General features: G+C 42.7%; 1 protein-coding gene across 3 annotated transcripts in view; it reads right to left on the bottom strand.

Annotated features, from left to right (window-relative positions):
* Positions 1 to 20,618, bottom strand: part of LOC120516299 (potassium voltage-gated channel subfamily H member 1-like) — a 709,330-nt gene that overhangs the window by 594,152 nt on the left and 94,560 nt on the right. For all 3 annotated transcript variants that reach the window (XR_005630822.1, XR_005630823.1, XM_039737874.1), the window contains one exon: positions 10,945 to 11,337. Coding sequence is in view for 1 of the 3 variants with exons in the window: in XM_039737874.1 (XP_039593808.1) it covers positions 10,945 to 11,337 (393 nt within the window). In the remaining 2 variants the exon portion in view is untranslated. The remainder of the gene's footprint in view (positions 1 to 10,944; positions 11,338 to 20,618) is intronic.

Here is a 20,618-nt window from a genome sequence, read left to right as displayed (position 1 = left end):
CTGCCCCGATCTGAGAGTCCGACAAGCAGTATGGCATTGGAGCAGGCTGGTTAGGTACTCGGGAGCTTGTCCATGCAAAGCTCTGAAAGTAAGTGCCAAAACTTTAAAATGAATCCCATAAGACACTGGGAGCCAGTGCAGTGTGTGCAGAATGGGGGTGAAATGATCACTCTGGCTAGCTAGCGTGAGTTAGGAGCCTGGCAGCTGCATTTTAGACTAACTGAAGACAGCTGACAGAGAGAGGACTTGCTCAAGAGCATTACAGTAATGAAGTTGTGAGGAAATAAAAGAATGAGCAAACATCTCCGATTCTGACTTTGAAACAGCATTTCTTAGTTTAGGAAGATTTCTTAAATGAAAGAAACACGAGCAGCTGACTTACATATGCTATCGTGGGCTGCATCAGGAGTGGGCAGGAGGAGGAGTATAGGAACCTAATCAAGGACTTTGTTAAATGGTGCGACTCAAACCACCTACAACTGAACACCAGCAAGACCAAGGAGCTGGTGGTGGATTTTAGGAGACCCAGGCCCCTCATGGACCCCGTGATCATCCGAGGTGACTGTGCAGAGGGTGCAGACCTATAAATACCTGGGAGTGCAGCTGGATGATGAATTGGACTGAACTGCCAATACTGATGCTCTGTGTAAGAAAGGTCAGAGCCAACTATACTTCCTTAGAAAACTGGCGTCCTTCAACATCTGCAATAAGATGCTACAGATGTTCTACCAGACGGTTGTGGCGAGTGCCCTCTTCTACGCAGTGGTGTGCTGGGGAGGCAGCATAAAGATGAAGGACGCCTCACGCCTGGACAAAGTGGTGAGGAAGGCAGGCTCTATTGTAGGCACAGAGCTGGACAGTTTGACATCTGTGGCAGAGCGACGGGCGCTGAGCAGACTCCTGTCAGTCATGGAGAATCCACTGCATCCACTGAACAGGATCATCTCCAGGCAGAGGAGCAGCTTCAGCGACAGACTGCTGTCACCATCCTGCTCGCTGACAGACTGAGGAGACCCCACACTATGAGACTCTTCAATTCCACCCGTGGGGGTAAACGTTAACATTATACAAAGTTATTGTCTGTTATACCTGCATTGTTATCACTCTTTAATTTAATATTGTTCTTTATCAGTATGCTGCTGATGGAGTATGGGAATTTCCTCTTGCGATTAATAAAGTATTTATCTATCTATCTATCTATCATTTATCACCTGCTAAGTGTAATCAGTTTCAGATTTCAACAATATCTTGTCCCTTTTGTGCACACAGAGGACAGCCTAAGAGCTCTGGTCATTGTAATTCCCCACTGCTCCAGGGGTTGGCGCTGTGTCCCAGTGACTTTCCTCTTCCACCCTCTGCAATTGATGGCTATAACACCACTGACTTCGCTTCCGGTGTCCGTCCACCTGGACCTGCCTCTTCCTGTTGGAAGACCAGAAGATCCACCATCTTGAAGCAGTTTGATTTGAGAATTTGGATCTGGAAAGATGTCTCCACAAGTACTGTGTGTTTTTTCTTAGCTTTTTCAATTCCAATTATACAGGGTCAACAGGGTGGGTGACCCCAATCTTTATCGGAGTCTGTTCTTGTCAGCTTGTTTGTAGGGTGCATTGGCGCAGTGGAATCACTGGTGCCTGGCGGTAAAGAGACCCAGGTTTGCATTGTGGGTCCTCCCTACATGGAGTTTGCATTTTCTCAGGGACTGCGTCTGGGGCTCTCTGGCGCCACCTTGTGGTTACTAGGTGTCAACTGGATGATAACATACATACAAGACCACAAGATTGTTACAGTGTGCTTTATATATAATGTCACACATGTGCGACTAGGAGTGAGCTGAGTGGACCAAGTGGAGGTAATTACCCATCAGGCCAGAGGCGATGCCCAGTCGGTGGAGAATTGTCTTATGTGAAACTGTTCCGTGCTGCAAAAAAAGTTGGAGACCACTGTCTTACGGAGTCTACATTTATAATCTAATGTAGGAGCAGACCTAATATAATAAAGTAAGCCACTCCAAAGAGACGCAGCTGCCACCACAAAAGCCCGATCCCCCCTTTGCTTCAAGCTCAACCTTGGCACCACTAGTAGGGTGCAGTGCTCTCGTTGACGTGTCAATGTGAAGAAGCTCCAAAAGGTAAGTGAGAGCCATGCCATTCAAACATTTACAAAACAGCAGCAAGATTTTAAAATTAAATCTGCCGTGAACCAGAAGCCAGCGGAGTGAGGTCAGTATTGGCAAGATGTGGTCCCGCTTGTGAGAGCCTGTCAATAGGCGAGCGGCAATGTTCTGGAATAGTTGTTGGCCTCATCAATACCTACATAGAGAGAAGTGCTATGTTATAAAAGTCATAAAAGGAACGAAAGGCCTTTACTTTAGGCCAGAGTCTCAGCTGGTGAAATCAGAGCTTACCTGTTTGACAAATCTGAATCAAGTCAAGTCAAGTTGGGGGCCATGCACTGGTACAATGCGTTGTCGCACCCACCACACGACGAAAAAACTCGGGATCCCGGTTGGCAAACCCCAACCAAGGCAAATCTGAATGAGCTGTCGAAAATCACGCCTACGCTCCTAACTAAGAATTTGTGATGTATGGCAAGAAGTACAAGAGCAACATCAGACACACTCAAAACCTCCAAGCATCCGAACATCACAATCTCGGGCTTGTTATCATTAAATATTCCAAAATTCAATGCCATGCGGGTCTTATTATTATTTAAACACATATTAAGGGACTGATTTCTGTGCCAGATAAATTTGAGCGTCTGCATTGTCGGGCAACCGGTGCGCCGTGGAATTTTCTTGGGCGCCGCAAAAACTTTTGTAAAATATTTAAAATTGCTAGTGTTTTTGAACATTTGGTTGATTAAAAAGGTAATGTTTTAAAAAATATATTTTATGTTGGAAAACCAGATAACGGAACACTTACAGAAATGAAGTCTAAGAAACGCGAGAGACTTCAAATGATCGACAAGGAAATGCACGTCCGTCTTTCGAAAATTGATCCTCGCATCAATCTCATATGTGCTGAAAATCAATCTCAACGTTCACATTAATTAAATTTAAGATTTATCCTTTGATTCCTTTATTAATAAAATGTCTTTCAAACTTGTAAAATTAACTGTTTTTATTGGCAATTGTCGTCGTCACGACTTTATTTATGGGCAGTCCCTCAGGTCTGCCGCAAAAGAACATTTTTGGACTTAGTGCGCCGCAACGCGAAAAAAGGTTGCCTTTCACTGGTCTACAGCATAGCAATGAAAAGAGAAGCCATACTTCCTGACAATCGAGCCCAAAGGCAGCACTGGCCCAAGAATGGAACCCTGCTGAGCCCCACAAATAAGAGGGGCTTGAGAGGATGAAAACTCACCTGGGTGAATAGAAAAACTCTTTGTGCTTAAATAGAATATAAACCCTTTAAGGACATTACCTTGGGCACTTGCATACTGTTCAAGGTGGGATATACAGTGGGTACGGAAAGTATTCAGACCCCCTTCAATTTTTCACTCTTTGTTATATTGCAGCCATTTGCTAAAATCATTTAAATTAATTTTTCCCCTCATTAATGTACACACAGCACCCCATATTGACAGACAAAAAAAATAATTTTTGAAATTGTTGCAGATTTATTAAAAAAGAAAAACTGAAACATCACATGGTCCTAAGTATTCAGACCCTTTGCTCAGTATTTAGTAGAAACACCCTTTTGAGCTAATACAGCCATGAGTCTTCTTGGGAAAGATGCAACAAGTTTTTCACACCTGGATTTGGGGATCCTCTGCCATTCCTCCTTGCAGATCCTCTCCAGTTCTGTCAGGTTGGATGGTAAACGTTGGTGGACAGCCATTTTTAGGTCTCACCAGAGATGCTCAATTGGGTTTAAGTCAGGGCTCTGGCTGGGCCATTCAAGAACAGTCACAGAGTTGTTGTGAAGCCACTCCTTCGTTATTTTAGCTGTGTGCTTAGGGTCATTGTCTTGTTGGAAGGTAAACCTTCGGCCCAGTCTGAGGTCCTTAGCACTCTGGAGAAGGTTTTTGTCCAGGATATCCCTGTACTTGGCCACATTCATCTTTCCCTCGATTGCAACCAGTCGTCCTGTCCCTGCAGCTGAAAAACACCCTCACAGCATGATGCTGCCACCGCCATGCTTCACTGTGGGGACTGTATTGGACAAGTGATGAGCAGTGCCTGGTTGTCTCCACACATACCGCTTAGAAATAAGGCCAAAAAGTTCTATCTTGGTCTCATCAGACCAGAGAATCTTATTTCTCACCATCTCGGAGTCCTTCAGGTGTCTTTTAGCAAACTCTATGCGGGCTGTCATGTGTCTTGCCTCTCGTCAGTGTGTGGAGATTGAGCATCTCTGGAGAGACCTAAAAATGGCTGTCCACCAACGTTTACCATCCAACCTGACAGAACTGGAGAGGATCTGCAAGGAGGAATGGCAGAGGATCCCCAAATCCAGGTGTGAAAAACTTGTTGAATCTTTCCCAAGAAGACTCATGGCTGTATTAGCTCAAAAGGGTCCTTCTACTAAATACTGAGCAAAGGGTCTGAATACTTAGGACCAGGTGATATTTCAGTTTTTCTTTTTTAATAAATCTGCGACAATTTCAAAAATTCTTTTTTTTATCTGTCAATATGGGGTACTGTGTGTACATTAATGAGGGAGAAAATTAATTTAAATGATTTTAGCAAATGGCTGCAATATAACAAAGAGTGAAAAATTGAAGGGGGTCTGAATACTTTCCGTACCCAGTCTAAGAATTGAATAATCCACAACTGATGTAAATTATTTATATTCAGCACACTTAGGAACCTTGCTTATAAAATAATAAATACGTATATACGGGCATGTAGACTGTAAAGCTGTGCTGTTTCTGATGGTTGTGTCTTCAGGATGGTGTTGTTGTCTTCTACTGCATGTCATTCTGGGTTCATGTAACTATATTGTATTTGCGAATGTGTACAGATTTCTAGGCCAGTGAATGTCTAGTGTTTCCCCGACCACTGAGATTAGCAGATAGGCTACCCAGTAATCTTCATCACCTGACTCCATGTGGGGAAAAGGCCTACCATCTTGAATGGTAATAAATATACAGGGGTATTCAAAAAGAATGAACCGATTTCATTACGCAATATTTTATTAAGGAAAAGTAAAACAAAACTCCAACCAAGTCACAACTATTCTACTCACAAACAAGTTTTATTTCCTGTCTTACAAGTGTTTAATGTGGCTGCCACCTGCAGCACGGGCAACATCAATGCAATAAGAGAATTCCTCCCAGGCGCGTATCAGCATATCACGTTCCACTGACTGGATTGCTGTTGTTATTCGATGTTTAACTCTTTCAGGGCTGATGTCGACGTTTGTCAAACTTCAGGAGTAGAGGATGGCAATCAGCTGTAAACTGCAACAAAACTCACCCTTACATTTTAGTTCGACTCTGTTTGCTAGAAGAAAAAATTACATAGCTTTGTTGATTGAACCTCGATTCCCTACACATGCCTGAGTAGCAAAGAGCAAACAACCTCTAAAATGGCGCCGACATCTGGCGAGAGACCAAAGCAAATGTGAAAAGCAAAATACTCCATGGATGTTTTACGTAATTTCGGTGAACAGGACTTGTCAGACTCCGAGTTTGATGCAAGTGATCTGGAGATGGATATCAAAAATGAAAGTGAGGTACCAGCATCATCTGATTGGTCCCCAGTTGATTGGGGTGCTGAACACTTTTGTGTAGCTGATGCACCTACCATAGCATTTGCCTGGGAGGACCACCACTTATGATGACAAGAGCTACAAACCAGATTGCATCACACTGAGACCACCACCACCCACCTGCTGTGCGAAGACAGCCAGGCAGCTGGCTCACCGTGCATTCCTGCTAACCATCGAGGTGCCCCCAAGCAGCCACTGCCACCAGAAATGCTGAATATGCGCCCACAGCACATAGCAACAGACGTTTTCTGTTGACTTATGTGTGAAACCATCGCTTTGTGCGCTTTTCAGAAAACTGAGATTTTTGGAAAAAAAGAGTTAAGCTCGTCGAGGTTAGTGGGTAGCGGTGGAACATAAACGCGATCTTTTACATATCCCCACAAGAAAAACAAATCACACACGGTGAGGTCTGGAGATCTCGCAGGCCAAGCACAAAGAGCAAGGTCTTGGGCCCCCTTCCTACCAATCCATCGCTGGAGCAGTTTTTCATCTAAAAAAGCTTGAACCATCAGGTGCCAATGGGGCGGTGCTCCATCTTAAGATAGGAAATAAAACTTGTTTGTGAGTAGAATACTTGTGACTTGGCTGGAGTTTTCTATTACTTTTTCTTAATAAAATATTGCGTAATGAAATCGGTTCATTCTTTTTGAATAATCCTGTATTTACCACGTGCCTGTGTTTCACTTTATATTCTGGCATTCCTTACATTGTGTGGCGGCTCTGAGGCTACGGATCCGCACTGGCAATAGGAAGGTTGCCGGTTCGAATCCCGCAAAATGCCAAAAGGGACTCGGCTCTGTTGGGCCCTTGAGCAAAGCCCTTAACCTGCAATTGCAACGATCCTGGGTATGACGTTAATCTGCGTGTAGGCCCTCCAAACCTTTAGGGAAAAACTTGGGGGGGTTGGTGGCAGAATTGGCATTCCAGCCACCATAAAAATCCTCACATCTGAACTAGTGTGGTGCTGAGGTGTCCCCCGTAACACATGGCTGCACTCGGGTTCTAATCTGGGATCCTGAGTTGGTTTGTCGTGTGGTGGTGTGATGATGAGTGCTGACGTTTTAGCAAAGTGCATCCCTCGTGAAGGTCATGTAAATCTAACACTGCCTTTAAGTAGTAAATCGCTGACGATCCAATAACTGGATACTCGAATGCAGTTCTGTGCCGATTCTGCACAAAATATTCCCTTTAGTTTTCCTCTAGCGAGTCACTGAGAGGCTCTGAGTTACAATGATATGCACCATTGCTGCAGCTAAATTTGGACAACGCTATATTTTGAAGTGTTAATCATTTTACTGGATGACACTGAACTTTAAATAAGTGATGCCATAAAACAAGAACTGTCCTCATCTACTGTATATTCTAGAGCAGGGGTCGGCAATCTTGCAGCCGTGTTGTGCTGACCCAATGTTACAGTGCTGACATAATTCTACCAATTTTGTTATATATAGTATCAGAATTGGTCCGGTTATAATGGCCTTTAAAACTATAGTAACGTATAATATAGTAAAGCACCTCCTCATATATACTGTACTTTTGAAGCCCATTATAACCGGATCTTATATTATTGCTCATGTTTTAAAATACACAGGATCATATGTGAAAAGAATGTTTTGTCAATGTTTATCTATAACTATTTTCAGTGGCTTTATTTGTGGTTCCCATTATTTAACTAAAATAAATAGTTTGTTTCTTAAAGCCACAAACAGCCCTTTTAATAACATCACTTTTCTCATCAGAGTTTTTAAACGTGGACTGATGTTTAGTTATACACTTGACGTACGACACTTTCACAGCATAACGCACAAACAGCACGATCCTTTTGTTGTACAAATCCATATTCATTCATCTTGAAATGCGCGAACATCAAGTTTTTGTCTTTTATGAGTCATTTTAGGGCAGTGTATTACTTAATAATAACGAGGTTTGTTTTAAACGTAAAACGGCTGGTGTTCTGACGATTTGTATCCTACTTTGTCGAAGTATCCTACCGTAGTTTATTTGGACAGATATATCTATTACTAGACATTAAGGCCGTTACAATAACGGGCGCTAGAACAGTAGTGCATAAACATTAGTAGGAACAGTCGATATTAAATGGCAAGGGACCTTGACCTCATTCTGTTTCTTGTCTTATTTTGTTTTTGTCAAAAATATTTTTGCAAGAAGCCTAAAGTAAAATAATAATAAAAATAAAATAGAAACGTATATGACAATACAGTAAGTATAATTAATATTGCCTTAGTGTAAACCTTTGTAACAATCTGTAAGACACAATATCTGAAGAAGATATTTAGGAAAAATTCTATAAAATTTCATTATTGACAACATTTCTTGTAAATATTCTGTCTGAGTTTGGCAACAGTTTGCCTTGTTCAGGACCAAATACAACCTTGACAACAACTTCTGGAAAACTTCTAACTCTTGATAATGCAACATATAACTGACCGTGGCTGAGTACTGGTTCTGGCAAGTAAATGGCAACTTTTTGTAAGGTTTGCTCTTCTGAGTCTTTCTCTTTTAGCGTTTTTCTGATGCTCATTTTCTTTTTCTTCAATCGATCTATTTGCTCATATTTTTCTTTGTCTTTCAGCCTTTCTTTTGTTGATGTTTACTTGTTGAGCTGACTGTTCTTCCAGGAGATGTTGCTTATATAGGATTTGATTGTCTGTGTCTTTTGTCCCACTTGACGTGTCCTTTTTTTTTGAGTGGCATGTTGTTAGTAGATATGTCCGTAATATCTGCTCTTACAGTAATACTGGCTTGTATGTGGCTGTAATATGCGTCACTGTATTGTGTGCCTTTAATTTTCTCTCGCAGTAATACTGGTTTGTATTTCCGTAAAATGCCTTTAATTTTCTCTGACAGTAATACTGGCTTTGATGTCCGTAATATGACTTTAATTTTCTGTCACAACAGTGGGCAATTAGCAGAGTGTCCCCAGGAACTGATGTAATGTGTGACCTGCAGTTGATAATCGTGCCTGTGCCGTCTCCCCAGCAAGTACTGTGCAGTTCCCAAGCAAGTATTTTAATCTGTGCTGGCGTGTAGCTGATTATTGTATGTGTGGCGTCTCCCCAGCAACGGATTTTATGTGCGCGGCTGCGACTACCCAATCAGCACTCTCCCCAGCAATGATGTCTTTTATTTACTTATCACGCGCTGCCGCGGCTAGGCCAATCACTGTGTGCCCAGCTTCGTGTGTGTGTGTGTGTGTGTGCGTCCACGGTGCCGTGCGCATGGGAGGGGCACAGTGCGATGTGCGTCGCGGTCCCGCGCTAGAAGACACACACACATGGACACCTGGACGCACACAGGGGTTTTATCAAAGAGGATATCCGTTTATTGTAAGTCGTAACATTAAACTTATAACGTTATACCATGTCATCATTTAACATGTTGTATTTAGAAGTCGTCTATCAAATTTATGGAAATGTGAACATTTCTCAATTTATTCTGTATGCATCATTTAATGCCCGAAAGAGACACAGCCTGATGCAAAGATTTCACAAGACGGTCATTACTCGTGCATGGATACAATGGCCTGTACAAGATTAAAAGTCACACAGGCAAAATATACAACTTATAAAATGTTGACAGTAAATACCTATGCAGTAAACTGTAATAAAAGCATCTGCGCATGCGTAGTATCAGTGAGTAGATCATTTCGATGGGTGACTGAACACATGCTTTCCCTTTACATGTGAGTCTCGCGTGCAAAACGTCGGTGGCTGATGTGGTGAGCAAACGTATGCGCTGTAATTAAAATATAATACTTTATTTATTTGTTCTCTATTTTACTTTATTACTGTTATTTTTTTAATTGTTATTTATTTATTTACTTATTTTTTGTACTATCCTGTGTATTAGAGTTTTTTTTGTTTTTTTTTTTCTAAATTACTTTTTCATTGTTTAATTATTTAATTATTCATTATCTATTTTAATTATTTATCTTTTTTGCGGGCCCATGGGTGGGATATGGGGTTTACGTATTATAGGTTTATTGTTCGCGTCTGATAGTCAACACTAATATGTTTGTCGATACCTTTGGCACTTTTATGTATTTGAAGAGATGTGTACGTATGCTGTTGTTAATTGGAAAACTGATAAATAAATGGAAAAAAATATATGTAATAACGTTGTAGTTAATATATAATAACAGGAGGTTGGTTTTAATGTTCCACGGCCTGCACTGAACACATGGTTTCCATTTAGATGTGAGGCACATACATACGCAAAATGTAGGTGAGGGTGCGAATCCATGCACTATAATTAAAATATATCAATTTTTTACTTTATTTCAATTCAATCCGAGTGCCATTGAAAATCGCTCCATGCCATGGGTTTGCCGACCCCGTTCTAGAGTATCGTTTCTTCAGTTCTTCTGATTCTTTTGAACAAGGGGTGTCCTCGTGTCAAGAATCAATAAGCATGAAATAAATGAATATGTGCGATTGGACCTAATTTGTTTGCAGAGACAGGGAGAGCCAAGCGGTAAATGGTGTTACTCTAGTAAAGCCAAGAAACTATCTGGCACCCTACAAAGTCATCTAACTACTCCATTTATCCAAGGTGTGGACAAACACTGCCTACAAAACATCAAGTAGGAAACAGAAGGAGAAAAAGTATGCAAAAGAGAAGAAGGAAAAACAAAAAAAAATAAACGGTAACCTTCAGGAAAACCCTGCGGATGCCATCGAGAAGTTTCAAGAGAGATGAGGAAGAAGCTAAAGACTTAAAAATATTCATGACTGCAACATCACATGGAGAACAAGCAGGATGAGCCCCGCTGAACGCAAACCTTCACCGTGACTGCACTACTGCAAATATGGAAGGCGGCACATAAAGAGTGATAAAAGTAACAAATGAATAAACACCAGGCAAATACTAGCAGCAGTGATATCTCACAGCAAAGAAATGTCTAAAAATGCTGAAGATCAATAAAAAAAGAATATTATTATCAATGTGAAGAAGAGTTTACAAAACCTTCTGGATACATATTAGTCCGCTGTCACATAGACGAGTTAAACAGGAGGAGATAAAACAACTTGTGCACAATACGTACTTTATATGGCATCATCAAAACAAACCTTTTGTTAAAAAAGCTTTAACAGCTCCATCTTAAATCCGTCAAGCATTAATCACCATATCCAAAGAAGCTCTCAGAGAGCTCCACTGGCTCCGTATTTCTGTAACCTGACCACAAGAAAGAGAAATGGGTACGCACCTCATCCACATTCTCAAAGGCGTTGATGACATCGTAGGGCAAACAAGAAAGCAAGTCGATTACAAACCAGGTCTTCAAGTAGTTCATGCGAATGAGCTTTGGGTCCGATATGACCTCTCCAGCCGGGCCCACAAAGGTGGTGTGGAAATTGAGCACAATGTCCACCAAGAATATTACATCCACAATGCTGTCGACCACCAGCCATGCCACATTGTTCTGCTTGGTTTTAAAGGATACATTATAGGGGACCATGATGGCAGTGTAGAAGGTTAAAATTAAGATGACCCAGTCCCAGGTGGTTTTAAAGGTGCAATAATGAAGGATTATATGAGGGGGTGTCTTTGGTGTCTCTTGCTTGTACTGTGGAAGAATCTCAGAGCCAAGTTGCAAAACCTGCAAAAAAAAAGAGAGAAAAAAAAAAGTTATAAAGAGATGCCCTTGAAATGCCACGTCGTAACTGTTGAATCAGCCATGAAATCTTTTCTCAAATGCTCTTCTTCTTCTATTGTCACGTTGCATTATCTGAAATACGATTGTATTTATGCACAAACTAAACCTCAGAGAAGTTCTGACAGATGATCTTGAATATACCGGGTGGTACACAGGCGTGGTCCTAACACTACTGGGGAAGGCATCAGCTTTCCTTTACCCTCGTAGTAAATGGATGGATGATTATATAGCAATGAGGGCAAAGGGAGATCCTGGGAAGGCAGAGGATCCAATCCATATCTTCCAACTAGGATCCTAAAAGGTGCTTAACTCCATATCTATATTTCCTTGTCTCCTTTCCTCTTTTATTAGCTTTTTAAATCACATGAACCTCAGTTTCCTTTCATTGAAATTGACAATTGTATTTTCAGTGGGACTTGTACAGTGGAGCAGGGCACCAAGAAACCGATTAGAACATTAGAACAATCTGGACAAGAACAGGCCATTCAGCCCAACAAAGCTCGCCAGTCCTGTCCAAAAAACATCAAGTCGAGTTTTGAAAGTCCCTAAAGTCTTACTGTCTACACACTACTTGGTCTCTTATTCCAAGTGTCTATCGTTCTTTGTGTAAAGAAAAACTTCCTAATGTTTGTGCGAAATTTACCCTCAATAAGTTTCCAACTGTGTCCCCGTGTTCTTGATGAACTCATTTTAAAATAACAGTCTTGATCCACTGGACTAATTCACTTCATAATTTTTAACACTTCAATCATGTCACCTCTTAATCTTCTTTTGCTTAAACTGTAAAGGCTCAGCTCTTTTAATCTTTCCTCCTAACTCATTCCCTGTAGTCCTGGAATCAGCCTAGTCGCTCTTCTCTGGACCTTTTCTAGTGCTGCTATGTCCTTTTTGTAGCCAGGAGACCAAAACTACACCCAGTACTCCAGACGGGGCCTTACCAGTGCGTTATAAAGGTTGAGCATCACCTCCTGTGACTTGTACTCCACACATCAAGGCGCTATATAACCTGACATTCTGTTAGCCTTCTTAATGGCTCCTGAACACTGTCGGGAAGTCGATATCTTAGAGTCCACTATGACTTGTAAATCCTTCTCATAAGGTGTACTCTCGATTTTCCGACCGCCCATTGTGTTCAAACCTAACATTTTTACTTCCTATGTGTAATTCTTTACATTTAGTGACATTAAATTTCATCTGCTGTCACAAATCTGCCCAAGTCTGTCTGCTGTCCAAGTCCCTCTGTAGTGAGATACAGTAAAACCTTGGAATGCGAGTAACTTGGTCTGCGAGTGTTTTACAAGACGAGCTAAAATATCTAATAGATTTTAACTTGATATACGAGCGAGGTCTTGCAATACGAGTAGTACATATATGCTTTGTCTGCCGAGCGTCACGTGGGGATTGTGGGTAATCGTCTCCCATGCTCGTTCTCAGTCGGCGTTCCTCACTCATAGTCAACATACGTATGAGCGTATACTGTTTATTATAGCATTGTGACCGTGTGTGTGTGTGCGTTGTAACGTGTGAGTCTCTGTCATGCACCCCAAAACACGAGGCTGAGTCTCAGTACAACACCAGCTTTATTCAGCGTGAAACAGGAACAGCGTGGTTATTTATTGTAACGGGATCTCCTATATGGAGAAAACGCAATCAGGCAGGGTCGTGGCCAGGTTAGTGGCTAAGGATTCCTGTGCTCTTGCGTTTATAATGTCCCTTGCATCACTCATCGATGGCAGGTGCTTATAGCTTGACCACCATCTTTTCTGGTTCACTTTTATGGCGAACTGCTACAGCACTGGGAGCCTGCGGTTGCTTCAGGACGCTCTTCTGCGCGTTGTCCTGTTGGGGGAATCCCAAAAGAGTTTAGAATCCTTGTGTAGCGTGTAAAGCATTGTTTTTTATTTTGTGTCCAAGTGTAGTGACTCTTCAGGCAAAAGCAACTGTCATTCGATAAGTTTCCTTGTTAAAGTCCCATAAAAAGAAAACGATTCTAGTGAACCAACAGATAGCAGGGATTCCATTAGTTAGAGTGAAAGTCGTCCTACACAATAACCCTCCTCTTCCTCCTCCTCCTCTCTCTCATCTACCTCACACCAGCCATGATTCTTTTCAAAAGTAAAGATCAGGTTCATTTGTTTTATGTATTTTTACTTTATATTTGATATTAATCACTTCTATATGAATATTTTTGGGTTGTGGAACAAATCATTTACGTTTCCATTATTTCTTATGGGGAAATTTGCTTTGATATATGAGTGCTTTGGATTATAAACACGTTTCCAGAACGAATTATACTCGCAAACCAAGGCATCACTGTAATGGATTGCAGATTATCCGCTAATCCACCTGTCTTGGTATCATCTGCAAATTTAACCAGCTTGTTACTTATATTCCTATCTAAATCATCTAATTAATATATAAAGCACAGTCGATGTGTGTGTGTGTATGTATGTTTGTTTGTCCGCCATACAAATCTGCACCGGGCGTCCGATCGGCACCAAACTGGGGATGTGGGGCTCCTTTGTGACCAGGAGAAGGTCACGGGGTATGTTGGGATGGAAAAAGTGTTCATGGTGACCTGCAGGGCACCTTTTCACCTTCGGCACACATCCGCATACTTATCATCGACAAGATGGCCGCACGTTGCAACAAACCTTCACGGCGGCGCCATCTAGCTCTTTATCCATGTTCCTTTAAATTGCTAAGAGATGATGGAAGTGTCCAAGTATGAGAAGGCCGAATGCTTTGATCAGGTGAAGGGGGACTGCTGTATGGATTTAAAACGTGAACAACCCATTGCACCCATGTTTCCGCGAGTCACACTCCCACGCGCACCGATAGTGCTGTATTTCATTCGCCAACATCCGTTACATGGCAGCACGTTTGAACAGAGACTTGCCTTAAAAAGACAGCATCCTTCCCCCGCCATTTTCCCCAGACGCAGCACCGATTGTATGTCACTTCTCTCTGTAGTTACCATCGCCAACGTTCGTTACATGGCATCACGGTTCAACACAGACGCTCCTTACAAAAAGAGCACCCATCCCCGCCATTTTTCCCAGTACGGTTTCAGTGCTACTCTTTCTCACTGCCTTTTCGTATTTGTGGTGCTATCTCCTTGCTTTCCGACTGACAGTACGATTTCAGTGTTGCTCTTTCTGACTGACTGGTGCTATCTCCTTGCTTTCCGACGTATTGTAAATAATGTAAATTCATCTCACTGTGGTGCGTATTCTGTACGTAATACCATGTCACACATTATAATTGTCCTGCTTTTCGCAAATATACCCATGCCACCGAAAAAAGATGTAGAATTAGAAGGTCCACTTCAGATGCCAGAAGAAAGTCTATTTCAGGGACGACTGAAACGCCACAGCAGACACAATCCAAAGTGGAGGAACTTACAATAAAATGTGAATCAGAAAACTGTTTGTTCGATTTCTATGTTCTGTTTCTTTCATTTGGGAAATACACTGGTTATAGATTCCCGAGCAATGCCGGGTACTCCTGCTAATTTATCTATCTATCTATTTATAAATATTAAAAATAGCAGCGGCCCTAACACTGCCCCCTGCTGGTCACCACTCTTAACATCGGCCAGTTCTGATGAGGTTCCTCACACCATCACCCTCTGCTTCCTGTGTCTGAGCCAATTCTGCACCCATCTAAAAACATCACCCTGAACTGCCACTTCTTTTAGTTTGATGCCCAACCTCTGATGTGGCACCTTATAATTGACTTTGTTGTTTCAAATCCGGCTTTCATATTTCTGCTTATGTTAAAATACACAAGTTAAGGTAAAAGTGAAGGTTCATGAAGACTGTGTTGTGTTTGTAGACATTGATTTGAATTCAGAATTTCTACTGATGTCATGAGCATAAGAACATCTCTTAAGATATACAGCAAACGACCATTCGGGTTACATGCCCCATAAACAGAAAGAAAGTCAATGAATTTTTAAACCAAAAAGTAATGGCTATAACATTTAATTTAAAATAACAACAAACATTGAGGGGCTAAAGTGAACATGGGCACTCAACATTCATGAAAATATGTACATTCAGTGAAGTCACTAATAAAAGAATCAAAACGGTTGTCGAAAAGATAATAGGTAAGGCTTTTATACACAGAAAATAGATTAGAAGTTGACAAAACGACAAACCGCCGTCCTTTACTCGCACCGATCCCTTTTAATAATGAATACTGCCGGTCACATCACATGATGACAGGAAGCAAATAGCAAAGTAAGCAAATGAGCGCAGCGTCCACCTCAGCACATCGTCCTTTCTTACTTCTTAGTACTACCCCTCACGTATCAATTCTCGCTTTATTTCTTCCTCAACCCAAATGTCGTCCAAACACCATTAAGCCGAGATTTGAATGTTGTGAATACACACACTAAATGGCCAAAGTGATAGGAGGCTTTCAAAAACTGTGCTGTCCCCCATTGAAATCAGCTGACTGCTCCATTTTATTCTTTTGTAAATATACAGTAACTAGCCGACGCCCACCGTAGCATACGGCGGTGTAAGAATAGGAATGGAAAACGGTGAGAAAGGAATTCAGAAATCAAGAAGAAAGAAATACTTCTTGAAAGACGCAGTTGCGAACAGGTGTTTTTCTGGAGACGACAGATAATGAGTCGAAAGATCTAACCGTAGAAAAACCCACGTACAACTGACCGTGGCTGAAGACTGGTTGTTGTAGATTAACGCAAATCTGTGCAAACGTAATGCAAGGCGGGATGTTGGGGTCGTGTTTGAAATAAATGACAATGGTAGCATGGAGAATTTCGGAAAGAGCTTGAATTTCAGCTTCAACACCATAAACTCCAGATGTTGCCATGTATTGATAGTACTCATGACTCGTGATAACTCGACTTGCATTGGAAAGATCAACAGGAAGAACATCTCCAAATCTGTCCCAATGTGATGCAACGAAATCTACTGCCCTATGTCGTAGTGAGAGTGCATTGCCTTTGTCAACCGTTTGTGTCAAGAAATAACCCACTGATAGGAACAGGCAGTTGCTGGATCCCGGAATAGAGATGACGTTGTGCAAAAACCCATCGATAGAAAAGATACTGTCGTTCATTTTATAATAAAGGCTTAGGAAACAACCGTCGCAGTATAATGAAAATAGCAAGGAGCGAAACCAATGACAATGGTCGAGAGAGCAGAGAGAGAGTAGAGAAGACTCCCAGGAGCACACATGGCTGAAGCGAAAGGTCACGCGGTCAGGCTAGATATAGGGCGGTGACATGACACTAATGGGGACATGAGAGAGGAGCGGGAAACGCGGTAGACTGAAGGAGAAATAGGAATCGAGTAAAGCGGCATGGGGGTGTATGGAAGGCCACAGGCAGTGTGGGAAAGGGTTTAGAAGAGGAGGAATAGGAATCGAGAAATGCCGTGTGGGCTGCGTGTGGGGGTGGACCAGGTTTGAAGAGGAAGCAGGACGAACCAATAGGAATCGTGAAATGCTGTGCGGGCTGCGTGTGGGCGGGACCGGTTTGAAGAGGAAGCAGGACGAACCAATAGGAATCGAGAAATGCTGTGTGGGCTGCGTGTGGGCGGGACCGGGTTTGAAGAGGAAGCAGGACGAACCAATAGGAATCGAGAAATGCTGTGTGGGCTGCGTGTGGGCGGGATCGGGTTTGAAGAGGAAGCAGGACGAACCAATAGGAATCGAGAGATGCTGTGTGGGCTGCGTGTGGGCGGGACCGGGTTTGAAGAGGAAGCAGGACGAACCAGAAGAGAAATATATATAAGAGATTAGTCCCTAGTGTGTACTTGGTGTGTGGGTGTGTGCCGTGCGGTGGTCTGGTTCCTGCCCGGGGTTTGTTTCCTGCCTTGCGCCCTGTGTTGGCTGGGATTGGCTCCAGCAGACCCCCATGACCCTGTAGTTAGGATATAGCAAATTGGATAATGGATGGATGGATAGTTAAATGGACATATATAAAATTCTATGAAATAAATCACATTCCAGACTCAACAGAGCATTTCATATTCTAAATGGTTCTTAGTATATTTATTGTTGGCATTGACCTGATCAACACCAAAGAAGGTGATTTACTAAAGTTACCAGGTGGCTCTGTAAATTGTCCCAAACAAAACACAACAGTGTAGAGAATCTACAACAAAGGATGAAGCATCTTCAAAATTTGAGATCATAAACAAGAAAGGTCAATGCTGGTAGCGTATGATGCCGAACTGAGACCTCACTTGAACCGATAGATGCAGTATAAGAAGAACGGCACACAAGCTCTTAAAACTACAATAAAGCAAATATACCTGGTTCTTGACCCGAATGAGTTCAATTAGGATAAAAGACTGCAGAAAGCAAGCCTGTCTGGGCTCAAAAATAGAAACAAGGGAGCAATCTAATAGCACTGCTGAAATTCATGAAGCTTAAAACTAAGTTAAAAGGTTTAAAGGTTTGCTGAGAGAAATAATGGGATGAACTTGAGGAATAATGAGATCAGGACATGAAAGAGACAAAGTGCTGCAGTGCATGTGTGTCTGCCATGCAGAGTAATGAAGCAGACTGGACACAATTGTTAACAAAAAAACCAACAACGTATATACTTCTAACAATGGGAAACTAGAAGAAAACACATCTGAGGAGGTACATGTTTGCCCATCGCTTTTTTATCACCTTTATTGCTTATATTCCATCCATCCATCCATTATCTAAACAATCCCCAGGCAGGATGCCAGCCCACCGCAGGGCACACACACACCCAGCACAATTTAGGATCGTCAATCCACCTAACCTGCATGTCTTTGGACTGTGGGAGGAAACCCACGCAGACACGGGGAGACCATGCAAACTCCACGCAGGGAGGACCTGGGAAGCAAACCCTGGTCTCCTAACTGCGAGGCAGCAGCGCAACAACTGCGCCAATAAAAGCAACAATGTTTAAACCAGCTGTGCTACTCATCTTTTGGGGTTAATGTGTTTGATCAACGTTCTCCAAACAGCTCGGTCCTGCACCTCCTCGCCAGTCAAGCCCTTTTTCAACAAATCTTTTACTTTATCCATCCTGCTCCGCTTTGGCCTCCCTCACTTTCTCTTCCTCTGGACTTCCATTCCCATCAGTCTTTTGCCCATGTATTCATTGTCTCTCCTCATCACATGTCCACTTCATCCTATTTTCCTGTCCTTTCTTAGACGTCTCTTCCACTTCTGTTGTACCTGTGATGGTCTCATTTCTCATTCTGTCCTTGTTAGTAACTCCACACATCCATCTTCTCAGTTCTGCCACGTCCTGGACTCCCTTTATGGGTTATGGCCCATGTCTCAGCTCCACACATCAGATTATGGAATAATACAGTCATTTAATATATACTAGCTGTGGAATATTCGGACCCGGACACAAACAGACAGACACAGAATGTCCCATAACACACACGTTTATTTACAAGATAACCACAATAAAGTTCCTTTCGCTATTTTCTTCTGCCGCCTCCAACTCCTCACTCGCAAGCTCTGTCCCCTTCCACCCGACTCCGGCTTGCCGAATGGAGTGAGGCGGCCCCTTTTATGGCACACCCAGATGTGCTCCTTGAAGTGCTGCAGTACATGGCTCAGGAACCATCCAGGTGCCCCCTGGTGGCGGCCACAGACCCCAACAGGGATGAGCTTCCCAGCTGTGTATCCGTGGCCAGGATGGAATCCAGGAGGGCTGCCCTCTTGCGTCCAGGGGAATATATCGCCCCTCTCCCAGTCCTTCCTTGTTCCAGGCATCCCGGTGGGGGCAAGGTCCCTGGTAGTCTGCTACATGGCCAAAGTACCCAGCATTGCCCAAGAATATCTGAATGACGGGTTGAGCAAATATTTGTGTTTTTTACATGTTGCTGAACTGCAAGTGTCCCATCTGTCATCTACACTACTAGTTTTAAGATATTTTTCAGATTTTGTTTAGTGATTCTATTTTTTTTAGCATTTATGCAGTTGTAGTTTTTCAGCAATCACCTTTAGTTTTGTTTTACTCACTCAAAATGCCCACACGGACACAGTTTTCCAAGTCCAAACCCAGACATGCCTTTAGAGTTGTCAAGCTGTATATCATTCATCTCAACTTCACAGTTTAACAATTTTACTCTCTGGGGCAGAACTCCATTATCTCCAGATAAGGCTTTCATTAGAATCCAATGTGGGAAACAGCCCGGACACGGACAGGTCGACATGATCTTATAGCACCACACACGTTTATTTACAGCAGGGACACACACAACCCAGTGGCGCAGCATCAATCACCCCAAAGGCCAGGCCAATACACGCCGCCTCGTCTCTCTTCAGGTCCGCCTCCACTCCTCTCCTCCCGAGCTCTGTCCTCTTCCACCATCGAGCGGAGGGAGGCGGCCCCGTTTATGACCACCCGGATGTGCTCCAGGTGCCTCCCGGCAATCTTCCACCGGCACTCCCTGCATCCGGAAGCACTCCGAGTGTCCCCGTTCCTCTTTCCACCCCAGCACTTCCGGGTGTGGCGGAAGTGCTGAGGTCCAGGACGCCCCCTGGCGGTGACCACAGGCCCCTACAGGGCTGAGATTCAAAGCTCTGCACCCGTGGTCCCCAAAGCCACCAGGGCGCCACCCCCAGCCGCGTGCCACACCAAACATGCAAGAATCAAATAACTTTGTGTGCTCTGATGTCATTTGTCACTTTTCCCTGTAATAAGGTTAAGCCAATAGTGTTTTCATGTCAGAATGGCTTTCATTTTTATTTTTGAGACTCCCTTTGCAAGCAGTAACATCACCGCACACTCTTATATTTATTTTTGACATTTCCTAATGCTGACTATGTCAAGTGTATGGGACGCGTAATGTTTTCAGGAAATTCTTTCTTAGGTTATACTGTTGAAGTATTAACAGCAATGACAGAAGTATGAAGTTTTTCAGTGTGTATAGTGCATTTCTACAAGCCTATCACAGTGACATCTCACACCATTCACTTAATAAGCAACATGCAAAACCTGGGGAGCTCCGCGTGAGCCTAAACTGGGAGTTTGGCAATTGAGAGTCCTTAATGGCGCGCTTCAAATATCCGCCTTAATGAAAGGACAAGCGTCTGTCTGTGTGTGTGTGTGTATCGGTGAGTCTGTCAGGTTGTTATGTCTCAGTCATATGCCATTTAGAACTGGATTTGTAAAAGCAATGCTAATGTTTGCCATGTGCCATCTGTTGGAATGAAAAATGCAGTGCATTTTATGACTTCCATCC

This window comes from Polypterus senegalus, chromosome 16 (assembly GCF_016835505.1).
Source record: "Polypterus senegalus isolate Bchr_013 chromosome 16, ASM1683550v1, whole genome shotgun sequence".
Classification (NCBI taxonomy): domain Eukaryota; kingdom Metazoa; phylum Chordata; class Cladistia; order Polypteriformes; family Polypteridae; genus Polypterus; species Polypterus senegalus.
This window is presented reverse-complemented; position numbering and strand designations above follow the sequence as displayed.